The following is a 22403-nucleotide window of genomic DNA, read 5'->3' as shown; positions in this document are numbered from 1 at the left end:
CTATAGATACAGGCGAGAGTCTGATCTAGGATTTTGTAGCAATAATTCTATTTATTTTAAGGATCATTGGCTTGGATTCTTCTGAGAGGGAAAAACACCCCCAGGAATACTGAACCAAAATAGAGTGGGTGGAGGTTAAATGTGGGTAGAACCTTTTGAGCCAGAGCATCCCTTCTTGTAGATTATATGACTTTTAAAAAAAAAATAATTCACCAAATTAATTAGCTGGAAAAATTGTTGCTTGATGATTCTCAAGGAGAAGCTGGTCAGTGGAATTGGGGCAAATTCCCCCTTGGTTCTCTGTGGGATGTCTGTGTCCCATGTCTGCTGTCTGGCCAGGAAGGTCCTCTGTCATTCCCGCAACTTTGGCGTCTGCATATGCTTGGTTTCATCCATCCTTCCACCTTTAAAAAAAAAAAAAAAAAAGCAATCTCAAGTAAGTCCACTTAACACTTGGGTTTATAATCTTATCTACATATACGATTTCAGTGAAAGGTGGTGTAGTGTCATTAAAAGTGTTGGCTCGACCTGGGATGCGAATGTTGGCTGTACCATGTCCCTGGCTGTGTGATTCGGGATGTGTTACTTGACTTCTCGGACACTCAGTGTGGGTTTCTGTAAATGAAGGCATGGCGGTATTCACTTGAGGAGCTGACAGGCAGGTTAAATCAGATAATGATGACAGTAATCGCTACCGTTTATTGGAAGTCTGCTGTGCTACTCTAGTCGCTGTTGTAAGTAATCATGGTATCTGGCACATAATCAGAGTTCATAAAGCTTAGTTATTATTAAGTAAATAATATTGACCATATTTATTTTGACTTCTGTGCCGGCCCTTTTTGGATCTTTTGTTTCTCATGCAGTGGTGAAATTGATTAATTCTTAAGTAGAGTTATGAAAAGCCCCAGTCCCCGGGAGACAAGTTACGAATAGGAATGCCTTGACTCTTTGAGTGTTGAAAGGAAGGCGTATCTTAATTAGGATTGGATAATTTGTGATTGTGAAGAAATAAGGCAGCGTGTGAAAGAGTTGTAAGAAGAGTACTTATAAGGCATGAAAAGGAGATGGAAACATTTTTAAAAACAAAAATCATCGCCTCATGATTAGTTTGGAAATACAAGTGCAAGGTTGAAATCTACATTTTTACCAGATACCTGAATGCTGGTATGTAGACTTTCTCTTCCCCTGATAGTTTTTTAGGACTGTTGTGATGTTTTTATATCTGTGAATGAAAATGATGCTGCTGAAGATTTGTAGTTGTTTAGTAATATAAATGAATGAAATCTAGGTGAGTTCAGTAGTACAGGTGCTACTGGTTTTGGAAGGTCAATGCTAACAGAACATCTCTTGCTTTGTGAATAGATTTGTTTGTTTAATGCTTCCCCCATCCCTGCAAACTTGTGCTATAAGCAAGTCTTGTTCTTTTGATTATAGCTGGTTAATTCAGGAGAGGATGTCCTCGTATTCTACAACGACAGAGCCTCTTTCCAGACTCTGATCCAGATGATGAGGTCGGAACGGGACCGGATGGATGAGAACAGCCCTCTCATGTACCACATCCACCTGGTCGAGCTCTTGGCCGTGTGCACAGAGGGCAAGAACGTCTACACGGAGATCAAGTGCAACTCCCTGCTCCCGCTGGATGACATTGTCCGCGTGGTGACCCACGAGGACTGCATCCCCGAGGTGAGCGACTCTATCCCCAGGATGGGTGGGCCCTGCTCATGTCTCTCCTCGTGGCGTGTGGGGCTGTGGCTGGATGGGAGTCTTCCGCTGACCTAGGTGGGACCTCACAGTTTTGACACCTGCAGCTCATTTTGTCGTGAGATTTGCATTGGCTGAAACAGCATCTTCTTGAGCATTGGTTTTGGGTGAGAGGAATGATGGGGGAGTACATTTTTCCGTCTGTCTCCTTGAAGAAGAATGGGAAACTGCTGGAGGGCTTCAGCTCTGTGTAATGAATGATTCCACGTGTTGAGCAAAGAGCATTGAGCTGAATGAACTTCTCAGAAATGAGAAGAACGGTGCATTGAGATACAGTTCATACCAATGTAAAACTTAACTCTGTTAAGTGTATTCTTTAAAACAAAAACTTGTATTGCAAAAATAATGAATGTCGACTATAAAATATTCAGGAACTACAGGTAACCAATAAGAAAATGAAAGTAATCTACCATTTCACTGCCCATAATAAATACCTCTTAGGTTTTTGAAGTAAATTCTTCCAGCTCTCTGTTTCCCTATTCATATACATTAGCTAGTAACAAAAAATGGATCATACAGTATATATTTTATCTTTGTATGTTTTGAAATATATACGCTTAGTTTATATTTTAAACTAAATATACATACATTTATATATATATAGCATATGTAGTATATATTAAATATATGCACTGTTTTTAGATTAATGTTTGGAAAAGTTAATACATTTAGAAAAATTCAAATAGCGAAGACCATAAAGGAGTAAACTATGAAAAATCTTTACCTGTTCCCCACACCCCTCAGAAAATTATTTATTAGGTTCTTGTGTATCCTTCTGGAGTTTTGCATAAAAACATTTATAAATATATATACTTTATTCTCCGCCCCCCCCTTAACACAAAAGGTGACATTCCAGGTACATTCTTTTTTTCATATCAGTCCGTAAAGAGATTCTACATTCCTTTTTTATAGTTGTATAAAATTTCATTGTACAGATGTACCATAATTGTCTTCTATGAATGTTGAACCAGCTTATTATATAATGTGATAATAAGAAGAAGGAAATAAAATACTACATTTTTCTCACAGTCTGGTTTATACAGTATATTATGAAATATTTGGATTCTCATATCCCTGATATATGGATGTGGTATTTCGATATAGTTGTACTTTGCGTTTCTCTTGTTATGCATAAGTGAGGTATAATAGCTTGCTTTTGCCCATGTTTGTTTGAAATACAACCTAAGTACAGAAGAGTACATAAACGTGACTTGTGCAGTATAAGAATAATTACAAAGATAGCGGCTGTGTAACCACCACCCAGGTCAGGAAATGTGCCTCATTCCCCACCTGTGTCCTTTTCCAGTCCCCAGCCTCCCCCAGAGGGCTCCCTCATGGAGGCATAGTTGTGACGTGGCTCTTATGTAGTTTTCTTTGTACATCCCTAAACAGTATAATTCAGTTTTGCCCACTTTTGAACTTCCTTTATGCACTATTTTGTGCCTTTTCCTGTTCCGCCATGTGGTGTTAGGATTCATCCATCCTGAAATAACGCACCTGTATTCATTTCCTTTGCTTTGGAGCATTGCTCTGTGTCATTGTCCCACAATATGATTTTCTGTACGTCTGTTGATGCTCACTTGGGTTATTTTTGCTTTTTGGCTGTTAGGACCAGTGCGTGTGTCCTGGCCCACACGTGTACACATCTCTGCAGGGGGTATACTTAGAAGTGCTGGGTCATACAAGGTGCATTTCTTCCCTTTGACTCGGTAATGTGAAGTGGTTTCCAGCAGTTACTCCAGTGGCCACCCCTCCCCCAGAGTTCTTGTTGCTCCCAGACCCTGCCAACCCTTGCTGTTATCAGACCCTTTATTAGTATATATTTGTTTTCAATCTGGTGGGTGTATAGTGATATCTCATAGTGGTTTTAATTTCTATCCACTTGATTCCTAAATGAGATTCAATCCCTTTCCGTGTGTTGTTTTTGAGATTTGATATTCCTTTAAGTAAATAGCAGATCCTATTTTTTGCCTGTTTTTCCTTTGGCGTGGCCATCGTATATGCACAAATCTGTAGGAATTCTCTGTGGGGATATGCATTGCAAACAGCTTCTTCCAAATCGTGTCATTTAACTCTTGTAACAGTGCCATTTCATAGATATTCTTTTTTTTTTTTTTTCTTAGTTCCTTGATGAGGGATCGAACCCATGTCCCCTGCAGTGGAAGCACGGAGTGTTAACCACTGGACCCACCATGGGTGTCCCAGAAATTCTTAATTTTAATGTAGTGAAACGTGTCCATCTTCTCTTCTCTGATCAGTGTTTTTTGTTGCATTCTTTTTGTTTGTTTGTTTCTTGTGGTACGCGGGCCTCTCATTGTTGTGGCCTCTCCCGTTGCGGAGCACAGCCTCTGGACGCGCAGGCTCAGTGGCCGTGGCTCACGGGCCCAGCCGCTCCACGGCATGTGGGATCTTCCCAGACCGGGGTATGAACCCATGTCCCCTGCATCGGCAGGCGGACTCTCAACCACTGCGCCACCAGGGAAGCCCTTGTTCCATTCTTTACCTTGAGGTCATGAACATATTCTCTTCCAAAAGCTTTGTTTTTGAATTTTATAATAGTGAATTTTGAATATCAAAAAATCATAGAAGTTAAAGCGTGCTGGGGAAAATGGAATGACCATCATGGTCCATCCTTGTCACTATTAAAATGAGGGAACTAATCAATCCTGCATGTACTAAGTTGGTTTTTGAGAAAAGCCTGTTTCTCTCTTCCAGGTTAAAATTGCGTACATTAACTTCCTGAATCACTGCTATGTGGATACGGAGGTGGAAATGAAGGAGATTTATACCAGTAATCACATGTGGAAATTGTTTGAGAATTTCCTTGTGGACATCTGCAGGGTAAGTCTTTCTGGAGCTAAGGAGGCAGGGTAAGGGGGTACGTGTGTGTCTGGGTCACCCTGTGCAGACATAAGGACGCAGTCATGTAATTTCACCTCGCTGATTTGTGGCACAAGGAGGCACCTGGCTCTCGTCTTTCCACATGTCTCGTTTCTCTTGACCCTTTTACTCCTAGCTGAGGATAGATTTTACTCGTCAAGCTTCAGGTAAGGTAGATTATTTCTGGTTTTCATCTCATCCTTTATGGGTTGATTTGTGAATGATAACCTGGGACATACTAAACTCAAATTTATAAACTTTTCGTTTCTTTGAGAATAAGTCTTTCCTCGAAGGACACCTTCCTGAGTGTGAGCATTTATGATATCTCCTACAGTCTGGTGTCGAGCAAACTGCAAAGCATGTCAGTTTCCGTCTATTGCTTTCCTGACCCAGCCTTTGGGGTGGGCTTCAGTACTCTTGGTTTGGTTTTGCGCTGAGCTTAATATTGGTTCTAAAGCTATGGGACTGCGACCTCACAAGGCGCTTTATGGATTTCATATGAGTTTTGTGGTGGTAGGGTTCGGGGGGAGGGCGCGTGGGGGGAAAGTAATTCAGTCCTTGAGAGAATGATTGTGAGATGAATACCAATTTCAGAAACGTTGTGATGCTAAAAAGAAAAAAAAAAAGGTGCATTGGAGAACGCTAGAATGTGGTATTTTCTCCTGACTGTACAATTCCCAGTGTGAGACAAGGAGCCTGAAAGAACTTACTTTCCTTGTAATGAAGGACTATGTTTAATAATACCCTGGTGTTGGTGTCACAGATACATATATATATTGATGTATTATTTAAATATGTATATATTTTTATCTCAAATTCTTCCTAGTCTTTTAATCCCATAAATCTGGGGGTTCAGGCTTGAAATGGCAGGCCTGCTTTGCCCCTTTAGATCAGGACTCCGACAAGTTTTCTGTGAAGGTCCAGATGGTAATCATGTTTGGCTTTGTGGGCCATGCGGTCTCTGTCACAACTACAACTCTGCCCTGCTAGCATGAGAGCAGCCATAGCAGTCTGTAAACAGATGGGCATGGCTGGGTTCCAATAAAACTTTATTTATAAAAACAGCCAGTAGCCCTTAACTTGGCTGACCCCTGCCTTAAATTGTTCAAAAATGCTGTAAAATCTGTTGCCACCTTCATTCTCTGGATGTGTCCACAAACTGCTCATCACTGGGCTCAGAGCATGATAGCTAATAAAATTTGATTGTTTTACCCCTTACTTCATAATTTTTTATTATATACAATTTTATATCTCAAATTAGAGGGCTAATGAATTTGGTCATAAGACTTGATTTAATAAAATGAATTTTTAAAACCTGTTCTTCTATTGATAAATCTCTGATCTTATTCTACACAGCGAAATTATGTAGAGTCCAGGTGAAATCTGAAGTCTCTCTTCACCTGAAAACTTATACAATTATCCTGAGTCACAGGCCACTATTTTCAACAGTACTGCATATCAGCAGAATTTTGATTGAATGGAAGAGTGTTCTAGGTTTGGAGAATATCATGCACAGTGGTCCTCAGTGGTAATATTTGATTCAGGATCTTAATTATATGCTTTAGGAAACTCTGGCCTAGAGAAGATGAATGGCTTAAACAGTTTACTTTTAGGGGCAATGCAGACAATTGTAGTTATGATGCCTCTTACCACCTTTTGGGTTTTAGATTTGCCGCAAGTTGGTAGGAATTGGGAAGCGATGGCCTTGTAGGTCCCGCACCAATTTTCATGTTCTGTGATGCCACACCATGATATCCAAGTTGATCTGTTTCTCTTCTTCCATGATTTATTTTTTTATCATTGCTGTCTCTTAAGGGGAGAAGTACTGACTTGCAGGCTTTTCCTTTTTCTTTGTTAAGGGTAATTAGCAGGAGTAGTCACAGATTTCTTAATTTTACAACTGGTGTGCAGGTTTTGGTATAATGTCTGAAGTGTCCATTTGTCCTCCAGGCCTGTAACAACACAAGTGACAGGAAGCATGCGGACTCAGTTTTGGAGAGGTATGTCACCGAGATTGTCATGAGCATCGTTACCACGTTCTTCAGCTCTCCCTTCTCAGACCAGAGTACGACTTTGCAGGTAGGAAATACAAATGTATTGATAGATGCAGGGTATTCACAATAGATATTTGGCAGCTGGAGCTGGTGCGGATTCAGGACTGAGCGGCTATAGATGAGCCGCTCTGCAAAGCATTGCTACAGATGCTTTTCTCTTTGTGAAGAGTGGTTCTTACAGGATCCCTTGGATAATCAAGTACCTGAGAATGATTTTCTGTACCAGATGGTTCTGTTGGTTGTTGATTTTCTCCTTAAAATGCCTTCTTCCCCCCCCCTTTAATCTTGTTGATTCCTTACCTCCAATCTTAGAAAGAGAAGCAGCTTTCAAATAAATGCTAGCGTGTTATTAACACTTTTTAAAAATATGTCTGGAAATCTCCATTTTAACTTGAAGTGTGTGCCTAGAGTTCACCAGAAGGGTACGTGGCAGGTGGGAGTGAGAAGTCCTTTAGCCTTGACAGCAGGGCTGCCACGTTACACCAGCCCCAGCACGTGCTGCTCACGTGGAGTCCCCTGGAGTCGTGCAGTGCAGCAGCCCTGCGTGCTGATTGTCAGTGTAGTTAGAGTTCCAAAGGATCTGGGAGGTGTTTTTATTATTCTTTTACTTGGAAAAATCGCTCTTCTTTTTAGAACTGACGTCTGGGTCCGTGGCTGTGGGAGTCTTGCTGCAGGTCTGTGTGTACAGCCTGCAGAATGAAAGCGGGACTTGGTCTCAGGTGGTCAGAAGAGCAAGAGTAACCATCCTTGTCATGCAAATAAATGGAGGCTGTCCTGGGGTTGATGGGTGGCCTAGGGTGGTTGGAGCGTAGACAAATAATCTTAAGGTAAATTCTCCAAGAGAAGAGTGATTCATGGTCAGTATAATATCACTGGTACATTTATTAGATATTGCTATATTCCATTACCTATATAAAGGAGTTCATATTAGCTTAGTACAGGTGGTATTAGCCCCATTTTGCAGCTGAGCAAAATGAGGCTCAGAGGATTTAATCACCATGCTCAGCCATGGTCACAACTACTAACTGGCAAAACCATGATTTCAACCCAGGCCTGTCTGACTCTGAAACTTGAATTATGGAATTTTTAGTAAGATATGTTTTCTTAGGGACTGTTGGTAACCTTCTATTTAATTGAGCTTCACTGCTAGCTTTTAGTTATCTCTAAAGCAGTGCTCCCCAACCTTTTTGGCACCAGGGACTGGTTTCGTGGAAGACAGTTTTTCCACGGGGTGGGGGGTTGGGATGGTTCAGGCGGTAATGGGAGCGACGGGGAGGCGCAGATGAAGCTTCGCTGGCTTGCCGCCGCTCACCTCCTGCCGTGCGGCCCTGTGCCTGACAGGCCGTGGACAGGTACCGTTCCTTGCCCGGGGCTTGGGGACCCCTGCTCTAAAGTATCATAAAGTTAGAATGCGACTTTTAGAATATCTGTACATAGTTTTTGTGTAACTGGGCAACAGGAACTTGTTAGATCCCAAGCACATGAGCTGCTGGAGGCCAGAACGTGCTCCTTACCAAGTGCTGTTCTACAGAGCCAGCTGCTTTGGTTAGTCAGGTTGGACTTGCATAGTGGCAATTGCTATGGCAATACCCATTCTCCTAGAGACTGTGAAACAGTATTGCAAACCCAAATGTCAAAGTAAACCAATCAAATTAATTTAATGGAAACCATTAAACAGGAATTTGTATTTTTGGTTTTTCATCTTGATCCCCCTGCTGTCTCCTTCCACTGCCTTGCTCTGAAACCAGTTTTAAGCCAATTGACAGGCAGGAGTGGTCAGAGAAATAAATCTTCAACATAAATGTTATGTAAGTCCCTAGCAAGGCCCAGGTTGTCTAAGCATATTTTTTGTTTGTTTGTTTGTTTTTTGTTTTGTTTTTGTTTTTTGGTACGCGGGCCTCTCACTGTTGTGGTCTCTCCTGTTGCGGAGCACAGGCTCCGGACGCGCAGGCTCAGCGGCCATGGCCCACGGGCCCAGCTGCTCTGCGGCATGAGGGATCTTCCCGGACCGGGGCACGAACCCGCGTCCCCTGCATCGGCAGGCGGACCCTCAGGCGGACTCGCTTCCCCACCAGGGAAGCGCTTGTCTAAGCATATTTAAAATACGAAGTCCAAGCTGGATTTCTAGAATATTTATTTTCAAGGAATACTATTTTTGAAGCTGTCCTAACATGTCTTACTTTATCTGTTGAAAAGCCTATGTCTTGCTCCCCAGGTAGATTTGTACCTTCGTCCTTCCTTCCTTCCTGGTTTTGTTTCCTTCCTTCCCTTCTTTTAACCCACATTTGTGAGGGAGGAAAATGGTGGCCTGGGCTTGGGCTGTGCTGCATTTAAGGTGCCAGTGGAATGTCCGTGAGGCAGCTGGAAATGTGGGATCTGGGAGCAGCAACAGAACTTTGGAGGCTTTTATAGCAGGTCAGAGCTGGGTTCCAATCCTCACTCCACCCCTTCCCAGCTCTGAGAACTTGGGTAGATGTTGAAACTTCAGAACCCCATTTCTTACTATAACAGGGTTATAGTATCAACCCTGCAGATTATTGTGAGAATTAGAGTTAATGTTTATGAAAATATAGCATAGTGCCTGGTACACAGTAGGTGCTTAATAATTGGCAGTTTGTACTGTGTCCTGCTAGATGGCAAGCTACAGTGGGGAGGGCAGAGAGGTGTCTCAGATACTGTTCTATCTCGAGCACTGTGCCTGGCCCCTGGTACATGTTCATTTGTTGAGTGAGTTAAATGAATCAGGGAGACTCAGGAGAGGGAAGTGGTAAAGTCCATATATAGACATTGGCTAGTTCAAGTCTCAGCTGGGAAAATGAAGGGGTTGACTAGAAGGGACCTGGGCAGAGCACAGATAATTAAGGACAGTTTGTTAAAGAGACCAGAGGAAGATCAAGGGGTTATCTTACAGTCAGAATGGGATTCACGAGCAACGCAGAGCCTTAAGAACTAAGCAGGGAAGAATCTCAGGAAGAAGGTGATGGGCAGCCATGTTCATTAGCCCAAGAGGTCGCGTGAGCTGATGCCCCCAGGTTGTCCATTAAAATGGATAATTAAGAAGCAGCTCCTCTGGCCGATTTATTCGTCTTTTGTTTATTCAGAGGCCAGATGGGAATAGAGCAGATGCTCAATAAATACTGGTTCAATTGAATTCATTTAGTCGAAGGATTCGTTTTCTTTGAGTTAGGCCATTGAGTTCCCATCCCAACTCCACGCACATTAGCCAGTAGGGTGGGTGCTGATACCACTGCTTACTTCATGGGGTCAGGGGTTGGTCAGATGAGGTGGGTGTAAAGCACTCAGCACAGGGACAGGCAGGGAAGAAGTGTTCTCAATAGATGGCTGCTCTCAGTGGACCCATTGGGCTCAGGAGCTCAGTATCAGGGCTTCTCAGGCTTCCTGTGTTCCTGTTCTCTATTAGTAACACAGATGACTGTCTTGGTGGGCTGTGAGGTGCAGAACAGAAAGTACTCCCTCAAGAAAGTAATGAGATTCTGGTTTGTAGGTGAACTTAGTAGAAAGAGCACAGATTTGGGGCATCAGAGAGCCCTGACGATGAGTCACTGCTTCGTTCTTTTGGATGCTTTATTTTAACCTTTCTGAGCTTTTGTTTTTCATTTGTGTTATTAAGGTAACTCCTCTGTCATAGGATACTTACCAAGGCCCCAGTGAGCTCTTAAGTGAAGTGTGTGGTACTTAATAAGTGAAAGTTATCTGAATGGTGTTTATAGAGGAGGTTCTGAATTTTTATTAACCTGTTTTATTTTTTAAAATTTTAATTGAAATATAGTTGATTTACAGTGTTGTGTTAGTTGCAGGTGTACAGCAAAGTGATTCAGTTCTACACACACACACACACACACGGACACGGACACACACACACACACACACACACACCCACGTATTCTTTTTAAAATTCTTTTCCATTATAGGTTATTACAAGATACTGAGTATAGTTGCCTCTGCTATACAGTAGGTCCTTGTTGGTTATCTACTTTACATATAGTAGTGTGTATAGTTTATTCCCAAACTCCTAATTTATCCCTCCCCACTTTCCTCTTTGGTAACCGTAAGTTTGTTTCTATGTCTGTGAGTCTATTTCTGTTTTGTAAATAAGTTCATTTGTATCATTTTTTTTAGATTCCACATATAAGTGATATCATAACCTGTTTTAATTTCTTACAATAAATTTCCTTTCCCCTAGCACTTTTCAATTGTTGTTCTTTTATCTAAGAAACTTCTCTAGAGTTTTTTCTGTACTTTTTTTCGTTGCTGTATTAACTCCTCCTGTTTTTCGGAAGGGATCTGCAAGTACTTTCTCCTAAAAATTAAAGACCAGTGGAGTAGCTTACCATACACAGTGACCTTTGCCTTGCAGGTCTAATGTTACTCTGGTCCAGGTAGCTTTGAATGAAGGCCAAAATTATAATTTGCAAATGCACTTAGGAAGTCAATGTCAAATTGATTAAGTCGTAGTTTGAGTTCCTTTATTTTAAAATGAGTACAAATTTATACCATCATAGAGAGGAATAAATCCTACTCTGTAGTTAACTTGCAAGTACTGATCTGTAGTAAATGAACACTTGTGAAGAGTAACCATGAGAACTAGCTTCTCCTTATGTCATTGAAGACATGGCCAGAAATAAAGAAGTAAGGAGCATTCTAGGTGAGATTCACTAACCAGTTTGTTTATGCTGATTAAAACTATAGGTTCTATGGCTCCCCTGGTGGCGCAGTGGTTGAGAGTCCGCCTGCCGATGCAGGGGACGCGGGTTCGTGCCCTGGTCCGGGAAGATCCCACATGCCGCAGAGCGGCTGGGCCCGTGAGCCATGGCCGCTGAGCCTGCGTGTCCGGAGCCTGTGCTCCGCAACGGGAGAGGCCACAACAGTGAGAGGCCCGCGTACCACAAAAAAAAAAAAGTATATATATATATATATATATATATATATATATATATATATATATTATATATATATAGGTTCTACTCATGGAATATAACATCTGGAAACAGCTTTGGGGGTTCATTGGCCTCAATCCCTGTATTCTATATATTGCACAAAGTTAAAGCTCAGAGAACTAAAGTGACTTGCCTACAGTCACACAGCCAGTTGGTAGCTAGACAAGAATACCTGTTTTCAGGCTGTGATATTCTGCTTCGCCTTCTGGTGGTCAGACTTAGCATGAAGTTTGTGCATTGCCTTAAAATGCTTCTGACTTTTTCTCCCTTGGCCAGGCCACTTCTGGAATCCAGCTCATCCCTGGTCACCCCTTCCCACTCTTGCATAAGGGTCCATGAACCCGTGGTTCAAGGCAGCGTCTGTTTCTGACCAGCGTATCAATCGGTCACAAATAAAAGTCTTCACGTCGCCTTCCTCTTGGCATCTCTTTCTTGCAGACTCGCCAGCCCGTCTTTGTGCAGCTGCTGCAAGGTGTGTTCAGGGTTTACCACTGCAACTGGCTCATGCCGAGCCAGAAGGCCTCAGTGGAGAGCTGCATTCGGGTGCTCTCTGATGTAGGTAAGACACCAACTCAGGTTGGATTTAACATGATGAAAATGCGTTGCCCAGTGGTAATAAAGGCCACCTTGGATGGAGCAGTGGCTATAAAGCTCTGTGAGGCTTCCGCACGCGGGAGGCTGCACAGCCAGAACTGGAACTGAGATCTTCTTGATTCTTAAACCTCCTTTTCATCTTTCCAAGCCAGCACCTGCCAAAGTCCAGAGCCAGCAAGTCCCAAAGAAAGATAGGCTTTGAAAAACAAGATTCCACGGTTAAATGTTAGGCAACTCTTGGCAAGTCACAGAGCTCAAGTTTATTCAAGGCCCTGGGAAGCCCCTTGTTCAAGAAAGTGATTTGTTTAATCCGGTAAACATATTTGACCACATGGAAACTTTTTTTCGTGCAAAGCACATGTCCAATCCTGTGGAACGCCCTTTCTCAGAAATGGCGCACTGCTCTCTTCTGCCTCTTGATGATAAATGCTTCTCCATCCCCTCCCCCCAACCTTGTATCACCTCTCCTAGGCAGCTTTGAAAGGAAGTTACAACCATTACTGCTCCCTTCACCTGGAGCTTGTCAGGCTCTGTTGCTTTGCCCTGTTCCACCCCCTCCCCATACATGCTATGCAATGCAAAGGGATAATCTTCCTGCCTAAATTGAGAAGGGTTGTCTGTCTCTAGTAGCTGTTAAGATCTCTGCAGACACCAGAAAAGACAAGCGGGGCTCTTAGCACTGTTGAGTAGCTGTCCAGCAAGTATAGATTGTGTTTACTAGGGCTCATTGCCCGATTTCAGTCGTCCCTGCCTGGTTTCCTTTATACTCATATGGAAGGTATTCGTGTCTTTTTATTATTTACGTGGTACTATTTCACAGAAAGAGATTAGGCTTTTGAAAGTGTGTACGTAACAGATTATAGGTTCGTGGTGTGATATCTCTCAAATAGGGTTCTGAGATGGGCTCCCCAGATAGCCCTAAATTCTGCCCATGTATGATCCTGCAACTTAAGGTTGTTGGTTAAAACTTGGGCAGATCTCTGAGTTCCTAGCCCAGTAATCATCAGAGAGAGGAAATGTTTTCATAGTCTTGGCCGTGATGAGGAAAGGCAAGGAGGGCTGGTATTTGTGAAACAGCAGAGCATGAAAACTGTACAACCCATTAACCCCAGCACTTTTTTTGCTTCTACTGGTATGAAGTTTTGAAGAGAAGGAACAGTTGTCTTAGTTTTTTCCATGTTGTTGGATTTCGTGTATGGAAAAAAGGATTGTTCGTCTAGTTATTTTCCTTTCTTAAGTTAACTGTTTTATTTTGCAGTCATTTTAGATTTATAAGAAAGTGGCCAAGATGACACAAGAGTTCCCATATATCCCTCACCCAGTTTCCCCCGCTGTCAGCATCTTCCATTACCAGCTACGTTTGTCAAAACTAAGAAGCTGACATTGGCCTATTGCTATGAACTAAACTTCCAGACTTGATTTGGTTTTCACCACTTTTTTCCACTATTGTCCTTTTTCTGCTCCAGGATTCAGTGTAGGCTACTACATTGCATTTAGTTGTCATGCCTCCCCAGTCTCCTGTGGTCTGTGACAGTTTCTGAGACCTTCCTTATTTTCTGTGACCTTGACAATCTTGAGATGTCCTAGTCAGGTGTCTGTAGAATGTCCCCCATTGTGGGTTTTTTTCTTGCTCATCGGGTTACTTTTTTTTTTTTTTTAACATCTTTATTGCAGTATACCCCACTGTGGATTTGACTAATGTTTTTCTCATGATGGGACTGGAATTGTCCTTTTTTGAAGGAAGTAAAAAAAAAAAAAAATACAAGAGCCTATATGGAAAGACTAGCTTATGTCATTGTAAATATTATCTTTTGTACTATGTTTGGCTTGAAACAGCATTTTGTAGATTGTTGAAAGGATACCAAACTGGAGGATTTTTAGAAAAGCAGTTTACTGGCCAACTGAGTTCCCTGTCTTGATAATTCTTAAAGTGTATGAACACATCTGAGACCCTAAGAAGCTATTCATTGTGGAAGCCCCTTGAACTTTGACTTTGAGTTCCCTGAACTGTATGACCTTGGAGCATTATAAATTCTCTCAGAGCTGCTGCCCCTCAGAAGTCACATTGGAAAACCCGACCTAACAGATTATGAAGTTCAGTTGAGCTACTCCGTGTCCACACTCATGTTATAGGCGTGGACACATCTGCCTGCTGGATGGTGGGGGGGAGTTGTCTGTCTCTAGGGTGTCTCCCATCAAAATTGTAGGCTCACGAGTCCCCTTTCTCCTGTACAGCCAAGAGCCGGGCCATTGCCATCCCTGTGGACCTGGACAGCCAGGTCAACAACCTCTTCCTCAAGTCCCACAACATCGTGCAGAAAACTGCCATGAACTGGCGGCTGACGGCCCGCAATGCAGCTCGCAGAGACTCTGTCCTGGCAGCTTCCAGAGACTACCGGAATATCATCGAGCGATTGCAGGTAATGCCTGGTGCTGACAGAAGCGATCCTTAACCTGGCCTAAGACGGTTCCCCACACAGAAGTGCTTCCTGAAGCCAGAGAAAATCCAGGGTTGGCCACAGTATGGTGAGTGGACAGTCAAATGCAATGATGTTTGTGGGGCTAGGAGTGCAGAGCTACTTGGGACCAGAAAAGCTCCTGACAAAGTCATGGTCTTTAGAGGTTATTCATTGATTTACAGATCTCTTTATGAAGAAGTCCCTCCTCTCTTATTAGGAAGGAGTACATCAGTGTTAGAAGAAGATGCTTAGAATAAGGGCATAACAGCTCCTTTTTGTTCATCAGCTTGGGATTTTAGCCTCTTGAATTAGTAGGTAAACAAGTGTAATCATGACTTGGGAGAGGAGTTTTATATCAAAATGAGCGAAATGAAAATAAAAGTGTTATTAAATTCTAGCTAGGATATACTCTTTTTTTTTTCTTAGTACCTATGAAGAAATGTGCTCTCCCTTTGTTCAAAGGGAGAGTAGTGAGAATTAGATGATGTTAAACACTTAAACATACATCTTAATATTAACATCTTCCTTTGAACAAGCACCCCAGGTGATTTTCTCACAGATGGTACCTGGACCACAGTTGGAGAATCACAGATCCTTCAGATGAGCTCAGTGCAATGGTGCAGTCGTGAAGAGCGTGATCTCAGGACAGTGCCTGGGTTCAAATTGTGGCTCTGCTGCTTAGAAGTGCATAACCTTGGGAAAGTTACTTACCTTCTCCAGTTTCCTAACTTGTAAAATAGTATAATAGTAACGCCTACGTCATGGGGTTGATATGAAGATTAAGAGAGTCAAGATGTTGCGGTTATCTTTGCCTGCCTAACAAAGGACAACAGCGATTGTTTTATGCTCTTTTAGTGTTGGAGGTTACTGAGCTCAGTGAGGTGTTTCTTCCTCAAGTCCTTTCATGCAGTTGCAATCAGATGGTGGTTCTGTTTGGACTCATCTTGAAATCTCTCTCACTCACATGTTGGGCAGTTGATACTGATTGTCAGCTGGGACCTCAGCTGTCACCTAAAATATCTACACATTGTCTCCCCATGTGGTCTGGGCTTCCTCACAACATGGCAGCTGGGTCCCAAAATAAGTCTCTCTTGAGAGAGATAAGTAAAAGCTGATTTGCCTTAATGACCTGGCTTCAGAAATCACATAGCACCCCTTCTGTCATATTCTCTTGGTCAAGGCAGTGACATACATCCATTTAGGTTCAAGGGGAGAGGACATGGACCCCATGTGATGGAAGGGATGTCAGTGACTCATTGTAAGAAGAGCGTGCAAGATAGTTTAGACTGTGTTGGCCATCTTTGGAAAATACAGTACACATAAAGCACACAGAACAGAGCCTGGCATGTAGTGAGCACTTGATCAGTGAGCTGCTCTTCTAATTATTATTACTATTATTATTGTTATGACTGTAATAATTATTATCATTTGGTGAAGTAAATGAACCTCTGAAGGTTACGTAAGTTACCTAAAGACGAATGAGTTCACTGTTTCATTCATCAACCCCACCCTAGGCACGGGGGATACAATGACCAAAACCAGAAGTAACCTTAACCCTCGTAGACTCTCAAGTGTTGGAAGGGAGACAAACATTAATCAACTAATCACACAGATAAAAGTAAAATGGCAGGAGGGGCGAACACTGCAGAGGAATGAGTAGTGCTACGAAAGGCACTGATGAGGACGTTAATCTTGCCTGGAACTGGGGCTGGTGGTCAAGGAAGGCATTGCTGAGGAAGTAGCATTGGAACCGAGACCAGGAAACGGTAGGACTTACTTAAAGAATGGAGTGGAAGGGAAGGAGAGAGCATGTGTGTACAAAGACCACAGGAAGGTTAGTGTGGCCAGAACCCATGGAGCTGGGGAGGTGGGCAGCGCTTCGCAGGTCAAGGGAAGAATTTCAGCCTTGTTGTGACAGAACCGCTTCTTAAACAAAGGTAATTTGGTTCCTCATGGGGTGCTTCCCGACCCCACTGTGTTTTAGAAAGAGGAAAGTTATTGTATTGTAGACTCATAACTGTATGAACACACCGTATTTTCTCCTGCTCAAACTAAATCAATTATCTGTGGCTGCAGAAACATACCAGGGCTCTTCTTAGATCTATTATGCATACTCTTGGGGAATAGAATAAAATACATACGTTTAGGTAGTGCTTGTTTTAAAGGCTTGGCCAGTGGCTAAAGGGATCCTCGTCATCTAATGAATTATTGTCTGTCTGAGTCCCTGGAGTTACGAGATTGCCCAGAACAGCAAAAGTTGTCATAATGTGAGAACATTAAGTTGCAAAGGACGCGCTTATATAATTAACCCCCATTCAGACATACCCCCTCACTTAACACTAGCATCTCCCTCTGCCCATCGCTTCTCCATCCTTGTTTGTTGGTCTTTCCCTGATTGCCGAATGTTACACATTTGACAATACAATGCAAATCAATTGCAATGTGAAGTTCAAACCTGGCAAAAGATGCAAGATTTCATGAACACGATGCCGAAGAACTCCTTCAATCTCAAGCAAATGCTGGAGGCAAGTAACATTTTGCCAGAGTTAGGACCAGTAACTCTTGAAGAAGGGGAGATTGGGTGCTTTCTAAGAGGAAACTGGTAGGGAAACTGACAAAACCCTGAGAGAATTTTGCCAAAGCGGCCCTCTTTTTGACAGCGGTGTGCAAGTCACTCTGAATTAAGGGATGTGGCAATGTACTCGTACAAACTTGTTGGGAAAATTGTCCCCCCGCCTCCCCGCAAGAAATAGTTTGATTCATTCACGCATTCTTTAATGCATCCTAAATATTATTGCGTGATTACAGATTTTGTCAAATCTAAGATTAAGTAAACTTGTATTGACAAGTTTTAGTTTTAGTTTCTGGATCACCAGAAATTGGGTGGTCTGGATCACCCAATTCTTTATGAATTTTCGGCCTATGAAATTTGGGTCCCCAGTTGAGACGAATGCAATGAAAGTGGCCCTTTCCATGCAGATCTCCTTGGTTAACGGCTGCTCCTTATCCAGTAGGCTGCGTTCTGTCCTTCTTAGCCAGCATGCCGATGCCTTGGTTCTGAGTTAGCAAGCCAGACAGCAGACTTGAGCATCTTTTGAAGATAATTTCTCATCTGTTTTCTGCCATTTGCCTTTATACGGTGTTTGTTGTGTTGGTTTTGCTGCTCTTTCAACTTCTCTCTGTTTTCCTTTCCTACAGCTATGTGTTTTGCATTTGAAGACCATCATGCTCTCAGGGTACATGTATTTAGCATGTTGATACAGCATGTTCATTCATTTGTGTTCTCGTTTTTATATGACTTTTTATTATGTGAATAATTCATGCTCATTGGAAGTAATTTGACAATACGCACAAGAACCCAATACATAGAAGAAAACTAGACTCACCCGTAGTTCCGCCACCCAGAGAAAACCACGAATGATGTTTTAATAATGTTTGCTGCATATCCTTGAGATATTAATGTTGTTTATAAGAAGCGGATCATATAGTCCATACTGTTGTTTGACCATTTTTTGCACTCATATTGTAGACACCTTTCCATGTTGTCGAACGTCCTTTTTGCATCATATTTTAAAATATGTGGAATGATCCCTTAAGTAGCATAAGGACCATCTCACAGGGTGGGTGGGAATGATGACTTGTTATCACTTTGTTTTCTGTGTCAGGGCCTAATGCTTCAGGTAACCGTTGGGCAATGTCTAATAATTTGAGGCAAATACCAGACGGTGCTAAGGTTAGTCTAACCCAGTCTCGTCTGTGGTCATGCTTTAGGTCAGAAATGAATGTTCTCACCCTCCTGCAGTCAGCTGTGGCCCAAGCTGCTCACCAAGGCTGTGCTTCCATTCCAGGACATCGTCTCTGCCCTGGAGGACCGTCTCAGGCCACTGGTGCAGGCCGAGTTATCTGTGCTGGTGGACGTCCTCCACAGGCCTGAGCTGCTCTTCCCGGAGAACACAGATGCCAGAAGAAAGTGTGAAAGCGGTGGCTTCATTTGCAAGTAAGCAGCCCCTTTCTCTGCGGAGCTCAGGGGCAGAATCCCACTGGCCAGACACAGCACTGGTTCCTGAAGAAGGAGGGGCTGGCCTGAGTTTTGACTTTGATGAGTACAAGGTCCCGTGCTAGGGATCTGTTCTGACCTTCCCAAAGTAAGTGTGGAGGTTCAGTCCTACTTACTGACACTTGTTTTGGTGAAAATTTCTCCTTTGAACTGCATGCCCATTTGTTCATCTCCATTCAACACGTGTGGATAGGGTGCCCACCATGAGCTGCCGTACAGACTCAACAAGCCATGGCCTTTGTGCCCTCAAAAAGCTCTCACCTACCAGGGCCTCACAGTCTTTTCCTAACAGCTTTGTAGTTGGTTAGTTTGTGCCTTGGGGCAAAATCTAGAAGAAGCGATTGGTTCCGTCACCAGAAATCTCCATCTGATTTTCACCCTAAGTTTGGTTGGTTGTTTAGCTTGAGCATGGGCTCTGCCTGAGTTTCTTATTTTTCTGGGTCCCTCAAAGAATAAGACTGGACCAAGAGAACAGTGTGTTTGCTGCAACCATCATACTCCTGAGGTTTTTTTACACCCCTGGCATATTTTAGCCACATTACTGACAATCCTCAGTGGATAAATAGCTGCACTTCCTAAATGAGCTGGTTTGAGGGAGCCCCTGTCTCTGTTCTCATTTCTCCACTATGTGGGGCCGACCCGTGGCCTGTTTGCTGTTACCGACCAGCAGGTGTCGCTATTGAGACACCAACGGGCTGTTCTTAGTGCAGCGAAGGCCCGGAAGCCTGTTTAACCTGGGAGCCCTTGGTAAATATTTGTTCATTAAATGACTAGTTACAATAAGTTGATTGTCAAGTGTGTTTTTTTTTTTAATTTAAAGATCGTTTCAGGGCTGTAATCCGTGGTTTTCCCCTCCATTCAGGTTAATAAAGCACACTAAACAGCTGCTAGAGGAGAATGAGGAGAAACTCTGCATTAAGGTCCTGCAGACCCTCAGAGAAATGATGACCAAAGATAGAGGCTACGGAGAAAAGGTACTGCATTTTATTTTCATGTTAAAACTAGGTTTTGCTATTAAATTGAAGTGGAGTGGGAGCCGTTAGAAATCCACCTTAGTTCAGGCATATTCACTGAAGGGGTTAAATTTTTTTTTTTTTTTAAAGCTATTTATCCTGCCCTGAAGGTAGCTAAATCATATGACTGTCTCCTTAAAGCCATATATACGTAGTTGTCTCTTACAGGCTGCTTGCCATGCAATCTATAATCAGAAAAACAGCAACAGCAAGATTTTCCATATGTTTAAATTCCCAATGAGAATGCAAATGCCTCTTGTGTATCAAGGTGTGTGTTCCTGAACTTTGGGTTCCAGCTAAGCATACCTGTGGGTTTACTTGCTTCTTTCTGGTGAGATGTTACACAATCCTTCCAGTGTATGAAGAAACTGCCTCCAGTTCTAACTGGAATGAAGACGGACAAACATGTCACCTTTTCTAGTTGAGATTGGGAAATGGACCATCCCTAGGACATGAGACTTCTTAGCACATGCAGTGAGCAATGATGTACAGAGAACAGCCCTCACACCCCCGATTTTGGTCCAAGTGGGGTAAAAAGAGCCCCATTGCTCTTCCTTTCTGCCCCCAGCAAAAAAGCCTGGCCCTGAGTTTAAATCTCACCAGTCTTCATTTGAAGGTAATAATGTTCACTGCCTTCAAGCCACTTCTGTCAGCATTTTCCTAGCGTGTAAATGTGCTGATATCACTGACTTGTCAAATACACAGTAACTCATTCATCTCTGTGAAGAAGCCTTGGTAATTAAATCACAGTCATCCTCATCAAAAGGGATGGTGACAGCCAGATTTTTGCAAGTGTAAAAGTGTGTCAGAATCTTGCTTTCTAACCTAAGCAACATCTGTCATTAATATTAGAGCAATTTAATGTGTGAGGGTCTTTGGATAAGAAAAAATAAAACAGAAAGGTATGCAGTCCTTTTTGTGGTATGCATTTCTCCACTGCCCCCAAACCCAAGGCTTTTAAACGTCACTCTAAATTTGTACAATGTATAAATTAAAACTGGAATAAGTGTCGCTTAATTAGAAAATAAGTGTTTACAACTCAGGAGGAGTTTTGTGTAGGAAACCTGCCAGGAAAGAGTTTATAAAAGCAAAGGACACTGGTACAAGTGGGAAGTAATGAGATGACCAGTCCGTACGACACCCGTGTAGACAACTAGGTAGGTCTTGCACTAAAAAAAAGGCGGGGGGTGGGCAGTAATAGAGAATACACTTAGCGAATAAGTAAGTAGTAACCATTTATTCCACAAGATGTTTATTTTTCTTAAGGTGAGATTTAAGAAATGTTTTAAAAATATGACTCTAGTTATAGAAATTCACTCTCCGTAATACAATAAAATCCACCAAAGGGACCTTAACCAGCTGTGAATATATTAGCACCTCTGGGGCAGAGAACTTGATTTTAAAATGTGGAGACCACAATTTTCTCTTCTTGAGAATATCTGTTTCTTTCTATACCCAAGGTACTTAAGGTAAACTCTGTGTCTCAACTCCAGTGGATTTTTCAAGTTGTGATTATACTTTTATTTCTCTGAAGTTTTTCTTTTTATAACATGGAAAGTAGAAGTACTAGGAGTTGGTCGAGTGTTTGCTGCTGAACAGAAAAGTACACCGGGGTCTTTGGGGCCGTGTAGAGGTGTGCTTCCCTGCTCCCTTTCACTACCCAGTAGTGCCAACAGGGAGAGCACCGTCACGGCCTCTGGGAGACAGCAGACCTGAGATGTTGTACCACTGCCTGTGAGAAAGCTTATGGAGAGTGACAGAGCCAGGGCTTCAAGAGGGCAGCAGATGGAGGTCACTATCAAAGAGTTATCAGAGTTGAGAAGAGGTTCTTAGGCTGTAGCTCAAATCCCTTTTCAGCTGGTGAAGAGATGAGTCATACCCTAGCAGATAGAGGCTGGGAGGCAGGATGACATTTCTCTCCAGTCTGATTGGAGCTGTCATCCCCCTTGTTGAGAGTGAAAGTACTATAAGCAAGTATGGGAAATGCTCTGCCACCGAGGAAGACCTTCTGGAAACCCGTGCTCGTCAGCAGCTCCTGACCAGCAGCACGTGTGTGCCAAGCTTCTGGCCCCAGGCTCTGACTGCTGGAAAAGGCTCCTTAACCATTCGCTTTAAAAGGGGGCGGAGGCTGTTAAACGATTTCTGTTTCTTCCAGTTTGGTTGTTGGTATCCACTCTGTCCAGTTTCACGAAGGCTTTTGGAAAATGCCTTTGATGGTTTGTTGGCTGCACCTGTTTGACTAAAGAAGCGTGACGTATGGGACAGCCTGACTCTTTCAAGGGTGGAAGGAACCCAGACCCAAAGCAATAACCTTTCTTAGGCGAACCCGTGGGCATTAGTCGATAAAACAAATGAGGTGTCCTTTGGACTGCGTGCTTGGGACACAAGGGCAAGCGTGAATGCCGTTTCTGTCTTCTTGGCGCCATTTTTCTATTAGTTGCTTCTTAAGTGGAACTTGTCCCATGACTAACACCCTCGTGGGACATCCAGGGCTGTTCTCCTCCCTGCCCTCTCCTGAGCCTTCGTGGTCATGGATCTGGTCCACTGGGCTCTGGTATCACCTGTGGTTTGCGTCAGGCCCTAGGAGTCAGATCCGTGAGAAGCCAGTGGTCAGTCCACTTGTC

General features: G+C 42.9%; 1 protein-coding gene across 1 annotated transcript in view; it reads left to right on the top strand.

Moving 5' to 3' along the window:
- Positions 1-22403, top strand: part of ITPR1 (inositol 1,4,5-trisphosphate receptor type 1) — a 318159-nt gene that overhangs the window by 176733 nt on the left and 119023 nt on the right. The window contains exons 33-39 of the mRNA XM_060161317.1: positions 1435-1686; positions 4480-4605; positions 6595-6723; positions 12095-12215; positions 14486-14670; positions 18558-18706; positions 19629-19740. Coding sequence (XP_060017300.1) covers positions 1435-1686; positions 4480-4605; positions 6595-6723; positions 12095-12215; positions 14486-14670; positions 18558-18706; positions 19629-19740 — 1074 coding nt within the window. The remainder of the gene's footprint in view (positions 1-1434; positions 1687-4479; positions 4606-6594; positions 6724-12094; positions 12216-14485; positions 14671-18557; positions 18707-19628; positions 19741-22403) is intronic.

This window comes from Lagenorhynchus albirostris, chromosome 10 (genome assembly GCF_949774975.1).
Source record: "Lagenorhynchus albirostris chromosome 10, mLagAlb1.1, whole genome shotgun sequence".
Taxonomy (NCBI): domain Eukaryota; kingdom Metazoa; phylum Chordata; class Mammalia; order Artiodactyla; family Delphinidae; genus Lagenorhynchus; species Lagenorhynchus albirostris.
This window is presented reverse-complemented; position numbering and strand designations above follow the sequence as displayed.